The 15,419-nt window shown below is 37.9% G+C and overlaps 2 protein-coding genes and 1 pseudogene across 2 annotated transcripts in view; all 3 read left to right on the top strand.

Annotated features, from left to right (window-relative positions):
* Window positions 1-15,419, top strand: part of LOC141606623 (uncharacterized) — a 116,933-nt gene that overhangs the window by 86,901 nt on the left and 14,613 nt on the right. The window lies entirely within an intron of this gene.
* On the top strand, window positions 284-7,887 carry LOC141606604 (cleavage and polyadenylation specificity factor subunit 1-like; annotated as a pseudogene).
* LOC141606605 (uncharacterized) lies at window positions 9,737-14,550 on the top strand. Its single transcript, XM_074425804.1, has 12 exons — window positions 9,737-9,871; window positions 10,257-10,309; window positions 10,390-10,510; window positions 10,610-10,863; window positions 11,015-11,140; window positions 11,255-11,590; window positions 11,666-11,793; window positions 11,867-11,903; window positions 12,011-12,105; window positions 12,449-12,612; window positions 14,166-14,205; window positions 14,305-14,550. The coding sequence occupies exons 2-10, from the start codon at window positions 10,259-10,261 to the stop codon at window positions 12,606-12,608; spliced, it is 1,308 nt and encodes a 435-aa protein (XP_074281905.1). The 5' UTR covers window positions 9,737-9,871; window positions 10,257-10,258; the 3' UTR covers window positions 12,609-12,612; window positions 14,166-14,205; window positions 14,305-14,550.

Consider the following 15,419-nt stretch of genomic DNA (forward strand, 5'->3'; position numbering starts at 1 on the left):
GCAATGGTTTCCAAATTTGTATCTAAACCAGCTAACGCCGGAAGGAGCTCAGATGCTGAGTTCCTAATCTTGTGTGTATGCATATTTCATTGAATGACGATGTTGAACAACACTTAAGATTTGGTTGTAAGTCATTGAACCTTTTCACTTTCAATGATTAAACAATTAAATTGTTTCTTTCCACACCTGATACATAATTTCTATAAATTTGTAGTCTGATGTGCTATTTCGTTCTCTTTTAAGGAGTTTTTATAGGGTAAGTTGTGATTGGAAATTTTGTCAGGTTGCATGGTAATATTGAATCTATTGCTGTACTATCAGTTGGCGGCGGTGACAGTTCTAGAAGAAGAGACGCTATCTTCTTGGCTCTTCGAGATGCAAAAATTTCTGTTTTAGAGTACGACGATTCAATTCATGGTCTCCTGCAAGGTGAGATGTATAAACCTTCTTGCACATTTTGTCCTTTTCATGATATAGAGTATGCTGCAAGGGCAGTTTCACCTGAGTCATGACTGCCTCCAAATTATATTTATTTTGCTTTACCCGGTTTGCTAAGGTCCTTCAAATCTCGATTAGTACTAAATTGGCATTTCGCTTAATCAACTACTGGTTATCAATCCAAATATCATTTAAAACTAGATTGGCCTTTAGTTTTATACAAACCCACTGATTCGAAGTCTAGGCGGACTTTTAGTCTAATATCGTTAAAATTCTTGTCTCGTTCATTCATCTTCGAAGGCACGGGTTCGAGACCCATATCCAACATTGTTATTGTTATTTTATTTTAAATCGCTTCCGTACTCAAATCACTTTTTTCTCATTTAGCATGTATGATCACTGATTAGTCTACTGGTCTCGTACTCTCAGTACAAGCCAATGTATCTGGTTTTTTGTGCTATATAGGATGATTATTATGGCAGATTTCTGTTTCTAATGGCTCTTATTGCTGACTCAAAATTAGTGAGCCGCCTTTTAATTTCTGAATGCCTACTTAATTCATGCTGTCCAGATTTTGAGAAGTGGGATTAATTTATTTATTATCTTTTCATTTTGTGATTATTAGTTCCCTTCACAAATTCCAATGTGTTTGATGGAATAGGCCAAATTATTCACTTAAGTGTTTCCGTTTATATTGTGAAATTACAATTAGTCAATGCATTTTAGTTACGGGTAACCTCTGTTTTCAATTTAAAGGCAAGGTTGCATACATGTGAACCCTCTTATCTCGCCATAGGCAGGATGCTTTGATATACTAGTATAGTGTTGTTGTCGTATTGGTTTACATATTGTTTTTCAGGCTGTGGGCGTCCTACTTTAAATTCCGCTATTTATCGTCCGTTTTTTCTTATTCAACTTTGTGTTTATTTATTTATTTTATTTTATAATTTCTTCTCGTTGACTCGTGTTTATTCACATGTGTTTGTCATTCACGTTGGTTGTTGGGGAGGATGAAAGTTTTAGTTACGGAAATGCTGCTTCTGCTCGTGTTGACTCATCGTACATAATAAATCCAAGGACTTGGACATAAAACATGTCAAAGATTTTGTATATGCTCATGGTAAGATCTGGATATTGTTTGATGTAATTTAGTGGTACAATCCCATTATTAGTTTTGGTTGTATATGTTTTCTTGCTTTATTAACAAGTCGCACTAATCTTTCTTCAAAACTCCCTCCTTTTCTGGACATTTCTTTAATTAACACCAGAAAACCATTTTAGCAAAGATAAGTGTCATTTATTTTGGAGTATATCAAGGGAAAGAACATTCCTGGTAGTTTTTAAGGCCCACCTTTTCTAATAAAACAGTTGGTGTTTGTCATACTTCTTAGTTTGGCTGTTCCTTCGTTTACCTAATTATTTTTTGCAACTTGGTTGTTACTCCGTATATTTCTATTTGTTATGTTACCCATATGTACATAATAATGTTTCATTATTTTTTGGGGGCCAGGCTTCGTGTTATCCAAGTTTATGCAAATGGTGCTCGAGTTCTTGATGGTTCATTTATGACCCAGGAGCTGAATCGTGTTACTAGCAGCACAGAATCACGCTCTGCATCTGAGAATTTAGTTGTGTCAGCTGTGTCAATTACTGATCCTTTTGTTCTACTCAAGAGGAGGTAAAATAGTGTGCAGCTTCTTGTTGAGGTATGAGGATATCATTCTATGTTTGCTGTATTCCTCTGAAGAACCCTCTTATTTTAAGGCCATTTCTGAGTTCCTATTGGTAGTTTTAGTTTTGATGTGAAGCGAAACTCTCTTTTGTACCTACAAGTTGCAAAAATTTACCCGACCCGAATGACCTGACACGTACCCGACCGACACCTGAGCTTGACCTAAATCGAATTGACCCGACCCAATATAACCCGACATTATTGTTGCATACTCCCTCCTATTCACTCATTTCTTCCTTCTTTCCTTATGCATGCTAGTCGGATTTTCTTCCCTCTTTCCCTTTTTGGAAACTTTTGTGTGGTCCAAATTAAATTACATGTGGGGTAGAGTGGTATAGAGGGTTTTGTGTGGTTCATAATCATTTCTTTAATTCTTGTGCAAAATAGAAGGGGGAAGAAATGAGTGAATGGGAGGGAGTACTTGTTATTTACTTATTTTTATCCAAAAATAACTTGATAATGACCGAACCCGAAATGACTCGGCATGAAATTGACTCAACCCGATTGACCCCTTTGCCAGGTCTACTGACTAGCCTCAGATTTGGAAACTATCAATATAATGTGATGCCTAAATTTATGTCTTACAAGTGAGAAGGAATGTTCTACGCATGCGGCATGCCTGCTTTATTTTCACTCATGCTAATGAATTTTTTACTTAGGTATGTGACTGAGAGTAGATGAATATAGGTAATAATCAACTTGCTGCCTATTTTAGGCGAAATCTGTATTTTTTACGCAAAAATATGTTTCATCAAAAAGAAAACTTAACGACTAGTGTTTTTGGGTGTATAGTTGTATACATATGTTCATGAAGCAGTATAGGTAGGAACTCTTAGTTCAGTAATTGACAAAATAATAGTTATTGTGTTTATTGCCTATTACTGTCTCAGTGCATGAAGTTGCGAAATGTAAACCATTGCAACCCTATAGGTTGAATCCCCATCGAGACAAAAGGCAAATCTTGACTTGCTGTTAGTCATGTTAGTCCATGCTTCTTAGCACTAGAATTGTGCCCAGACCTACTAATTCATGTGGGAACAGTATTTGACCGTATAGTTAGCCAATTGACTTTTTGTTTGGTGAATCCAACTGACGTTAAATGAACCTTAAATTTGGAAATGTATGTTTGTTTTTAACTTTCGACTCCAATATGAGTTATATGTGCCCTCGGTATTTGAAGGCTTGAAACAATCCATTTCTGCGTGCACACTTTATAATGATAGGGGTCCTGAACCATGACTCTGGAAGGCCAGCGCTGAGGCCTGGCTTTCATCTGGAGTTGGTGAGGGTATTGACGCACCAGATGTACTACCTCATGGAGATATCTACTGTGTTGTTTGTTATGACACTGGCACCCTTGAACTATTTGATGTGCCTAATTTCAAATGCGTTTTTTCTGTTGAAAAATTCATCTCGGGGAAGGCCCATCTGGTTGATTCCTTTGTCAAAAAAATGGTAGGAGAACCTCTCAAATCTCTCAAGAATGCTAAAGATCTCATTGGTTAAGGAAGAAAAGAGAACATACAGAAAATTCAGGTTGCGGAATTGGCAATGCACAGATTGTCTGTGCAGCACATTACCCTTTCCTTTTTGGAATATCGACAGATTGAAGTATTGAACTATTCTAGTATTCTGTGTTACCTAGTCTTTGTATTTGAGCTTCAGGAAATTACCAAAAATGATGATGGGAAAGGTGTTAAGGATTCATAATTGTTGACAACTCAAGTTCTAAGCTGCGGAATTTGAGGTTTCTTCGTATTCCCCTGGACAAGCACACACAGGAGGAAGTATATGGGCAAAGTACACTCCCACAATTTTCCGTTTTCAAGAATGTTGGTGGCTATCAAGGCTTTTTTCTTCCTGGGTTAAGACTTAAGACCAGCATGGTTTATGGAATTCAGAGAACGCTTATCTACTTAGCTTCTACTATCCTTCCTCTCTGAATAGGCTCTCCACTTCCTCAACTGCAATAAACTAACATTTGTGGAAATGTTAAATGCCTTTATGATGATTTCTTTTTTCCTTTATAGTCTGTCTGATGCTGTGATCTGGTTTTGCGGGTTTTCTCTTTCTAGATTATTTTTTATTTGACTGGCTTAGGTTGGGCACTGTTCACTAATTTGATCAAATTTTATTCTTTTGGCAGTTACGTGATGGATCCATTGTAGCATTCGCGGTCCTTCACAACATTAATAGCAACCATGGATTATATGTGACCTCACAGGTTGTATCTTCAACTGTTGCATATTGTGCTTATTGGTTTCTGACAAATCTATTAAACTGATAACCATTTTACTATAATTTGACAGGGTTTTCTTAAAATATGTCAAGTTGTCAACTGCCAGCTGGATTGAATTATGACAATTATTGGCCCGTTCAAAGTAGGCTTTTGCTCAGTTTATTTGTCATCAAGTCCTCAGTAAGTGTCTATCTCTGTCTCTCACAAACATTCAACGCGCGGTTTTATTGTTGTGTGTAACATTCACAGAAGTGCCTCATAACCTACTTCGTTCTGATTCGTTGATTTGTTGCAGTTATTTATGTACCTTTTATTCTCTATCAGTTTGTGCTTCTATTTGCAAAATAGCTTAATACCTGCCTCTCAGAAAAAGTGCATAATTATCCGGCTATCCACTGACAATAAGTCGTGTAGTAGATTAGTTAGATTATGTTGCTATATCTTATTTCTGATCCAAATGTCATGATATGTTGTGTCATTTCTGATTTTGTTTAGCTCACATAATTGCTCTTTCAAATGTGCTGAGTGTTAAAATAAGTTAGAAAATAATAGGGTTATTTAACATGAATAATCCAACCTAAGGTTAATAAAATGGACAGAAAACCATTTTACAGAAATGGCTAGAACTCAAATTGGTAAACGGACATACTGTTGGTAAATTCAATAAGCCTAAGGTTAATAAAATAGTCACTTTGATGATCAGTCTTTTCAGGATGGTGTTGAATTGTGGTGGTGATGTCCGGTGGAGTGTGGTGGAGAAATGGGTGTGGAAGTACGTATATGGTGGTGGTGATGAGGGGTTGGTAAGTTAACGAAGAACAGCGATTTGAGACGAGATTGTGACTAGTACACCATCGGGGGTGGTTGGTGAGTAGGATGGTGGTGGTTGTCGTTCTGGGGGAGGCAGTAAAGCGGGAGAAAGATTATTGTGGTAATAGCAGATTAACAGGTCATGTGTGACTTGATATAGAAGGTCAAAATTAAGCTGGTGTATTTTAAGATGAGGGTATTCGAAGTTGGGTTTATTATAGGTTAAAATAGAGTTCGGTTTATTTTGAGAAGATGAGGAAAAGTATGGATTATTCTTGTGAATTAACCCAAAATAATATTATTGGATTATAGTTTATCGTGATAAGTTAAATGAGTATAGCAAACACTACTGTACCAGTGAGACTTAAGATTAGATGATCACGATCCGGAGGAAATTGCAGTCTGGAGTAGTCACGAACCCGAATTCATCCAACTGAAACAGCTGATCCAAAAATGACTGATAATACCCTTTATAATTTCGATGCCAACTTACCCAACCCAAAAGGCCCTATAACAGTGCACCGACCCAAACTTGACCTGGCTGACCATATTTCCGGTCTACTTTGGATGCTGTGTAAGTTATTGTCTTTGTCAATGGCATCTTTGCACCTCTGGATTGCTTTTATGAGCACTTTGCAGGCTAGAGGTTGTTAACCAAAAGCATTTTCTTTGTCAAAAGCATATTTGCACCTCTTCTCTTCCTATGTGCTTTTGTAGCCATTTTCTGAAGATTGTTAACCAAAAGCATAGATGTGATATTGCTACTTATTGAAGAGGAACTTTGTAATTCTAGTCGTCATAAATGCTCGAAGTAGTACAATCATAAAATGAACATCTTCAATCTATTTTGCCGTTCTTTTTAGAAACTGAATATGACTAATATATGTTTCTTGTTTGTTATTTGTTGATGTTCTTCAACAATTAGTTTTTATTTCTACTCTTCTTTTGTAATATTGTTACTCATGTGATATATATACTTTCATCTTTCGGCCAATACTAATTACTGCTCTTTCATGTAGGTTGCTAAGCCCTTAACTCAAAGTCTTTTGTCTATGGGTGATCAAGAATCTGGTCATCAGATCGATCATTGCAATCTCTGTCCTGATGAGCTACATGGAGCTTACAATATAGCCGGATTTGAAATTCGAATCTTAGAGCCAGAGAAATCTAGTGCTATCTGGAAAACAAAAGCTACTATTCCAATGCAAAGTTTGGAAAATGCTCTCACTGTCAGAATGGTTACCCTTCTTGTAAGTTCGTATGGTTGTTCAATGAGTTTATTTGGGGTTATCTTGTGGGTTGTGGTTGCTAAGCCAATTCTTATCTTCAATAGTCTAAGTTATAAGTAGTATTCACTATTCACCTATGTGTAACGGACTCACTTTTCCCCGTTGCTGCATGATATTATATTATTATCAAGTCACATACACGGACTAGACCTGGCAAAACCGGTCGGCCCGAACCCGTATTGACCCGACCCGAATGTTTGTTATTGCGTACTAACCGTTATCCTCAAATAACTTGATGAACACCATCTCGAAAATGACCCGACCTGTCTCGAATTCTTGCAAACCCGAACAACCTGGCACCCGAATTGACCTGATCGGAACCCGACCCGTTTGCCAGATCTACACCGGCTTACTAAGTCACATTCTATCAATTCAAATATAGTATTCATGTAGACGATTGTGCTTCTGTTTACGCACTCTCTTTTCCTATTTTCCTTCTCTGTTGTCTACATTTTCTCCTCTTCAGCAGCCTAATTCGTCCTACAACCCTATCTTATGGGGATTGAGGCTCTGATGTAGTTTATGCTTTATATTACTAACTCACATGATTGTCTTCTGTGAATACTGACAGAACATGACCAACGAAAATGAAACACTTTTAGCTGTTGACATGGCTTATGTTCAAGGCGGGGATGTGGCAGCAAGAGGGCGTGTGCTTTTGTACGCTCTTGGAAGATCAGAAAACCCTCAGAATTTGGTAGGTTGAATCTTTCTTTCTACTCTATCCTTTAAGTTTGAACAGTCGTCTCACAGTGCTACAATTCAGTTTTGCTAGAGTATTCAGTTTTATTGCATGACCTGAAATGAGAATTTTGCAAACGTTGCATTGTGACTTGTGAGGCACATCGTGATTTTTTCCATGTTTGCCAGGTTTCTGAGGTTTAATCAAAGGAATTGAAAGGTGCTATATCGGCTTTAGCTTCACTTCAAGGTCATTTGTTGATAGCTGCTGGATCCAAGATATCTTGCATAAATGGTCGGGCTCAGTGTCTTTCTTCGATGCTCCACCTCTGCATGTTGTCAGCCTAAACATTGTTTGAGTTACCTTTCCGTATGTGAATTGCGTCGCTTTCTTTGATGCTCCTTCTCATAAAAAGTTGATTTGACTAATTGCCTGCGTGGAACTGGGGCAAATTTTTGTTGTTGTCATTTGTAAACATGCCATTTGTTTGGATGAATGGATTTGAAGGGAAACTTACAATTTTTCCTTGTTTGGTAAGCTAGTTAGTTGGGTTGGGCGGAAATGGAGGCATACAATGCTCCCTTTCCCCTCCCCTTCCATTTGCTTTTTTTCTCTCCTAAGTTTCCTATTGTTTTATTCAAACAAACCCGTGAGACGTATCCCATGTTCTGTTGTAGTATTTCGTTTTTCTTTGTTCTCCAAGTACTGTATTATGTATGCTTTTGGAGGCCCAATAATTCACGTATTCAAACTGTGATGGGTGAAAATTTTTATTCAAGAGTATATATTTTGGGTGTTGCTAAATCCAACACAAGTTTACTCTTTCCAATACATTTATCCGCTTTATACTAAATTCTACCCCTCACTTTTCCCCCCAAACTGAGAGCAAGAAGAGCCCAAAAACACGAAGAAGAAAAAACCACCATCCCAAATTTGCTCCACCATCTACGCCGACGTTCATTTCTCCGACACCATCTGCTCTGACACCTTCAGCGATGACGATGGAGGATCGATGGTGATAGAGGGTGTTGATTTATCAAAAATCGATCGAAAAATCCCCAAAAAACCACAACAATAACGAGATTGACCGACGGCGGAGGGAGGAGAAGGGGATTGGGTATTTGGGTTGTCGGCGACGAAGGGTCGACGGTGAAGAGGGTCAACGACGACAAACGGTTGACGGCGTTTGTGGTGGTTGATGAAGGCAGAAGGGGGAAAAGGATCAGGTTGGATCCACGACAAGTCTAGGGAAGGGACGGTTCAACGGAGCCGAGGGGTGATCGACGGTGAAGGGTGGCCGTTGTGGCTGGGGATGGGTGTTAGGGATGGTGCGGGGGTGGTTAGGGATGGTGAGGAGGAGCCAGGAGGGGTATCGAATGGTATTGATGGAAAACAAAGCCAAAACGTGTAGGATCTAGTAAAAGTGTGTGCGGGATTTAGCTTAGCTGGAAGAAACGAGGTGCTCAGCTAAACTTGCTGGCCAAAAAGGAAAATCAAGATCCATTTCATTTTTTCTAAGATTTTCTTACTATTTGAAAGGATTTCTCCCTCTAAAATTGAGAGAGAGACGAATTTTTTTTCCTCTACTCTTGTTTCGGTCCCCCTACCAGTCCTTTCATTCTAGGCTTGTACGGGCTCCTTTGACAACCACACCATGACCACCTCGGGACCTCGTGCATCCTACGCCATCAGACGATGGCATATCGTGCGTTTGAGACGACAATCTTGGTTTTGTGCGTGCCTCACAAGTAGACCACGGTGGTCTCGTGTACCGTATATGACCAACCCATGGCGGTCATGTGTATCGTATACGACCAACCCCATGGTGGTGGCCACATTGTGACATCCACGCCACAACCCCCACACACTTACGGGTGTATGTTGGGTTGGATTGGGCCGGGCCAAGGGGTGGACTGGGCTGGGTGGGTGCTGCTCTGGCACGACACTAAATGAGAACCGAACTGGCCAAATTTGTCTGGCACTAAACCGGCCCACTGGGTAGCGGGCTAGTGTCGGGCTGAGTTGGGCCTCTCTATATATTTTTTATGTTGTGTTTGGAACGGGCTACGTTGAGGCGTGGCACTAGCCCGACACTAGGGGATGACCGGGCTGAGCCATTTGCTGATCGGGCCACCATCTTTCGACCCACAGATCCAGACTAGGCTAGCCCGCCACACTGAACACCTCTACACGCACCCATGGTGGTCTTGTGTGACGTCCACGAACAACCCAGTCTTAAAGATAACTCAACAGTAATGGAAATGTAACCTCGACATTATTTGGTCATTAACTATAGTCAAGGCGATAAAGACCAAAATAAATCGATATCATGAACGAGTTGTATAAAGTATTTAAAATTTAAAATTAACTAACCTTATAATTTTCGCTAGATAATGACAATAATTCAACTCAAAACCGCTAAATGATCATAGTTACCGAATGGATAATAACCTGACCCAGAAATGAGCATATGATAATGAAATGCCCCAACCCAACCCAACAATGACCAACCCCCACCAAACCCCAGCCCAAACCAACCAAATACGTCAAACCCTAATAATAAAATCATCATCATCTTCCAAGAAAGAAATTCAAGTCGCCCGCCGTTATACTCCTTTCCTTTTTCAAAGAATGAAATTCAACTAGCTGCAGCCGCAGCAGCCGATCTACCGCAAAACTGAGTGAGTTTTCATAGTCTTCTTTAATTTTTTAATCATCATAATCATAATAATCATAATGCGACGACATAATCATCATCATAATCATCATCGTCATAATCTTAATCTTCGATCCTTGTTTCTTTAATCTTTTTCCCCCTTTTGTGTAGTAGTAATTCAATCAATTCCATTCGTCGTGTGTCGGAAGTCTGCATTTAGCATGCTAAGTTTTGCATTTTCTTCTATATGAACCCTAATGCGACGACACCGATGCGTTCAATTTCGAAAAATTTGGACCTGTCGATTCGGATCTGCGTAGGCTATTGAATCTTGATGTTGATCCTGCTATGTCGTATCGTAACTAATTTTGTTTCTCATTTGTTATCATTTTGATTTGATTCTAAATTAGGAATGGACTACGGACTCATATTCAACGGAGAAACATGTACCATTGATGTCCCTGTAAGATACGTTTCTATTTATTTCTTTAGATTTTGAAAAAAAAAATCTGTATTAAACTGTTTTAAATGTTTGAAATTTAGGGAGAGTATATTCCTATCGTAGATTGGCTGAACGGTATTGGTACCCCCGTTGATAACATCAACGGGGAAGATGTTCCTCGTCGAATCGTACCAGCTACAATCGAACACCAAGGCGATTTTCGTACGTATTTCAAATTACCATTACTGATTTAAGTTGATTACCACTGACTGATTTAAGTTGAATACATTTAGTTGTTAATTTTGTTAATTCCTATCACAGCCGTTTGTTGGGGCTATGCATCCGGCAGATTATCCGAAACTGCACATATTAATGCTGGTCAACTGTATGAACCTGCGTCTATTCAAGATTTGCTCGATCACGGTTATCTTCCACGTGAATCAATGACCGGGCATGCTCCGACAGCACTGGAATATACTAAAGTTACTGGGGTGTGCTTGGAGGGTGAATATCGTGCGTACACAGGAAAGCCACCTGGCGTAACAGATCCCATTCCTCCACATAATCCTGAGGCAGTATGTTTTTTTTTTGTTTACACGTGTATAATTTAAATTTAGCATTCTTCGTTATACGTAGTTATTTAATACCCTGAGTCTCACCCGTCATCATACTACGGAATATTATTTTTAAACCGTTTGATGAAATGTGTTCCTTTTTTTTTGGTAGGTGAGAAGGCGTATCCATGATTGGTATCCTGTCGAAAATGAGGAGAAAGACATGCTTGCTGCTCTCCAGAAAGACGTTCTTCTTGTTTCTGTCTCTACGTTTGAAAGCTTTGTTACTCTCAAAGGCGTGAGTTTCTCTCATTCGTGTAACTTGCTTATGTGTTACTGGTGCTATTTGTTACTGGTTGAAAGACAAATTAGCTAAGCTGTCTGCAAATTGTGGTTTTCTTGAATCTTATAGAAGGAACTCCTGGATATGGCAGCTGCAGAGTACAAGCACCTGGCAGATAACAAGAAAAAGAGAAAGAGAGATAGGGTCGAACCGATATCCCATTCTATGTTATTGATTGGGGCAGGGGTGTTTGTTCCAAGTACCCCTGGTCTGGAACATCTACGCATAAACTACTGGGTTGTTAAAAACCAGTGGGGTCGTTTCTGGGCTGACGAAGGGATAGGTTATTTGATTCGAAATTCTAGTCTGAAGGATTTTCATTCATTGTCTCGCCCTACAACTAGAGGTTTTAAACAGTTACTTAAGACCAACTACTTTCCATATTTCGCATATGTGAGAGGACAGGTAAATTATGCTTAGTTTATGTAAATTATAATAACTCATTTGTCTATGAATTTGATATTTGAACTCACTTCTCAGGAACGTGAGGATCCTGTTTACAATTCTATTGTCATCCGGGAAGGAATTTCTGAGAAAAAGTTGGTGAAGTGGGTTACTGGCAAACAATTTCGGGAATATCTTCTCATCTATTTCTTCTACCACCCTGAGTGAGTATAACTTCAAATATTCTTTGGTTTTTCTTCTATCATCCTTTTTTAATTACATCTTATGTGTTGTCAGCCTATGTGCACAAATTGCTGGTTTCAATGCTGTTGAGGTACTTTTAGTGTGTATTTTATTTGGTGTTTGTTATCAATTTTTTTTTCTTTTTTCTTATTTTGTTCTCTTTAGTAAATGCAATTTATAATTTTTGTTGGTTAACAGCTTATCACTGCTTTGGGAAAGACATATGGTCATGATTCTCCCCGTGTAAAAGTGGTACTAATTGATTTAACTGTACATCCTACTGTGGTTGCAAGGTAAGTAGTAATATTTCTCCACTTATGCTTCCTTTTGAAGTGAGTTATAATATTTCTCTAATTTCCATTCTTTGTTTTTGATGGCTTTTAATTATCATCAATTTTTTTTGTTGATATATTATTGTGTGCTGTGCACGATGGCGTTTTTACATCTTTTGTCTATGTTGCAGCGAAAAATGGAGTTTATACCAAAGTTTTATCACTTAGATCAGCATTACTATATTTAAGACTTTTAGGTTTTCTAGTTAAGACTTGTTGTTAAACTTTTATGTTTGTACTCTGTAGTATTGCCTATAAATATTGCCTATAAATCTGACAGTATTTTACCTTATCTTCAAAGCAGGTTTAAGCTTGGTGCACAGCCAAGGGCCCTCGTTGCATACTTACCCCGTGAATTTTACCGCGCCGTTTCACATTCTAAAAGATATCAAGGGGAATACAATTTTGGTGAGATTTTACTGTGGATTGGTGATACTTTATCCGCCAGAGAACCGCCTATCTAATTAGGTCCGTCATTCTTTGGCTACCCTTTGTGTTTTATTGTTTGCAATTTCTTGTTTGTAGACCAGAAAACATGAATGCTTTCTGATTTTTGCTGTGACTTCATAAAGATAGCTTCACATGAGAATAGCTGGTGGATGGCCATTCTTTGGCCACCCCTTTGTGTTCGGGGGATGGGGGACCGCTAAACTAGTCATCTAATGATAAAATTAATCCGCTGGAGGATTCTCATTTCGGGTTTTATTATTAAATGAGTGTATCTTAGAGGCTTTGATATCTTAGTTAGATTGTACTTTTTGTTTTTCCTCCACCGTGCATTAATAATTATACTAAACTTTTTACTTTTTCTTATTTTAAAATTGCTTATATGTACTCTTCACTCATTGAACTTTTTACAGAAGCATTTTAGGTGACTTTTATTTATTTTTCATTTAGTGCCGTGTCGTGTCCATTACATTGGTCAAGATACACCGTTGACAGTGTCCCGTGTCCACAAATTTCAAAAATTTCGTGCCGGACACGCCGACACGTGTCGGAGTAACACTTCTAACGGACTAAGCATCAAATTTTATTGTAACAAACTACGAAGCTTCACATGTTTTGATGTTTTTATTACAATGTCTCTCAAAAAATCGTAAGTCACCTATTCATTAGAGAAATTTAGAAATTTTCCTATGTAGCGGAATATGATAACTTTGTTATTATAAGTCAATAGTTAATACTGCGTTTTTCTATTCCACTCGGATGTTTTCGGTAAAAGACTTTCATGGACTAAAACTCGAGGAATTGGCTCTCAAAAATCTCGGATGATTAGTTGTTTCTTTTTCATTTAGTTAACTCCACACATAATTTTATGTTAGAACAAAATAGGATATTGTTTTGTGGGAGATATACAAATTGATGTAAATGATACTGTATGTGTATAAATATTTTTTTATAAATAAATTAGGGTTCACTAAAAGTTTCTAATTAAAATATTAAGGGGACTCTTATTTGGATAAATTGAGTAGTAGTTAAAATTAGTTTTTTCATAGTGTCCATTACATTATATTTTACACTCTTAAATTACTTAACAATGACAAATATACATTCTTTCACATGTAAGAATTAACATTTTTCACAAGTTCACTTAAAACGGAACACTGTTTGTGATGCATGGGAATGAAATCTAGTACTCCCTCCCATTCGCTCATTTTTTCCCTCTTTCCTTGTTCATGCTAGTCGTATTTTCTTACCTCTTTCCTTATTTTTCGTGTAAAATGAAAGGAGGAAGAAATGAGCGACTAGGAGGGAGTATAATATATTTCATCATTAATTGGAAATTAAGCAAATGGGTTAGTGCGTTTAAATCGTTAGTAACACACGACCAAAAAGAATAAGGGGTGGTACGTAGCGAAAAATATACTGGAAAAGGCTACTTAGAAGGTTTGAAGCCGTGCCCATCAAATTGATGAACATAGTGCTACCCATCCTGCCGCGCTTTATAGTGGTTTTGCTCATGCTTGTGTAGTTGTCTTTACCTTTTTTTCTTGTGCTAAGTTCGTATGCTATGTTTTCAGGAGATGGAGAAGATGTATGTTGTGATGCATTGAACATGAGGTACATACCAAGATTATACAAAGATGTAATTGTTTAACTTCTTTTGTTTCTTATGATTATAGCTCTTTATACACACGGGCAATCCTTTTTCCGGTGCAGGTAGGAAGATTCTCGGTGCTGAAGTGGGTCATGTAGTTAGTAAACTTGAGTTACATTGTTTTGGGAGCTTTAGTTAAATGAGTTATCTTGTAAACAAATTGTTAGAATGGTGAACAAGATCGGTATTAGTGTTAGCTATGTGTTAAGCAAATACTTACTCTTAAAGAATTTGATGCTATTCATGACAAGTATGTGTCACGTGAATCTGAAAAAAGAAAGAGATCAAAAAAGAAAGTGATTGTTACATGACCTTTTCTTCTTTCTAGTAGCCGATCTACTTTCTTCACCCTAATCCTTAAGTAGTAGATATAGATAGTTTTGAAGCTCCCTCTTTTTGGTTAAAAGGTTGGGCGTAAATAGTGCGTCTATTATCTTTCCCAAGTTGTCAAAAAACTTCCACCATCGATGTAGATATTAGTAACAAAAAAGATCTGGAAAATTATGAAACAAATCTTTAGTACCAAAAACACCTCTAAACTCATTAACCTAAAAAAAGGTGCTAGTTTAGTTAGTAAAGTTATGAAAGGTGATTTTATGACCTCAGTTCAAACCTATTAGTCACTTTTTTGAGCTCTCTTTACAACAAAAAAAATTAAATTAATTAAGCTTGTATTTGCTCTCTTTAATCCATCACTATTTTAATCGCTTTTATTAGCTTTTTTTGTTTAGACAGATTCTTTCGTCTTAAAGGATGATTAAGAACTTGTTTGGAGGAGGGTATTTGAAGGGAACGGGAGGGATACAGACTCTTGTTTGGATTACATTCTGGGTAAGAGAGACATGGAGAGGGAGAGATCCATTTTTCCTCCAAGGTAAATCATAATCCTTCACCATTAGAAAAATGTGGAGAAAAATTGTAACCAAACAATCATCCCCTTCCTCCTTTTCCTTCTCCGCTTCAAATAAACCTTAAGGGCCCGCTTGGAATGAGAGTAATTATTAAGGGAGTAATAGAGGCTAAAATAAGAAGAAATGGAAGGAGATTGGTGATTTGTGGTGGTTGTGGAAGGTGGAAAGAGGTGGTGAGGGAGGAATTATTACCTTCATATAGAGGTAATGCATTACTTGAGGGGGAGATGGGTAATTATTACCCCCTTAATGGATACACTATTACA

Source organism: Silene latifolia, chromosome 10, assembly GCF_048544455.1.
Source record: "Silene latifolia isolate original U9 population chromosome 10, ASM4854445v1, whole genome shotgun sequence".
NCBI lineage: Eukaryota > Viridiplantae > Streptophyta > Magnoliopsida > Caryophyllales > Caryophyllaceae > Silene > Silene latifolia.

Coding starts and splice junctions, on each gene's coding strand:
- LOC141606605 (XM_074425804.1), top strand. CDS start 10,259: ATGGACTACGGACTCATATTCAACGGAGAAACATGTACCATTGATGTC. Junction 10,864..11,014: donor CTCCACATAATCCTGAGGCA/GTATGTTTTTTT, acceptor TTTTTTTGGTAG/GTGAGAAGGCGTATCCATGA. Junction 11,141..11,254: donor GCTTTGTTACTCTCAAAGGC/GTGAGTTTCTCT, acceptor TGAATCTTATAG/AAGGAACTCCTGGATATGGC.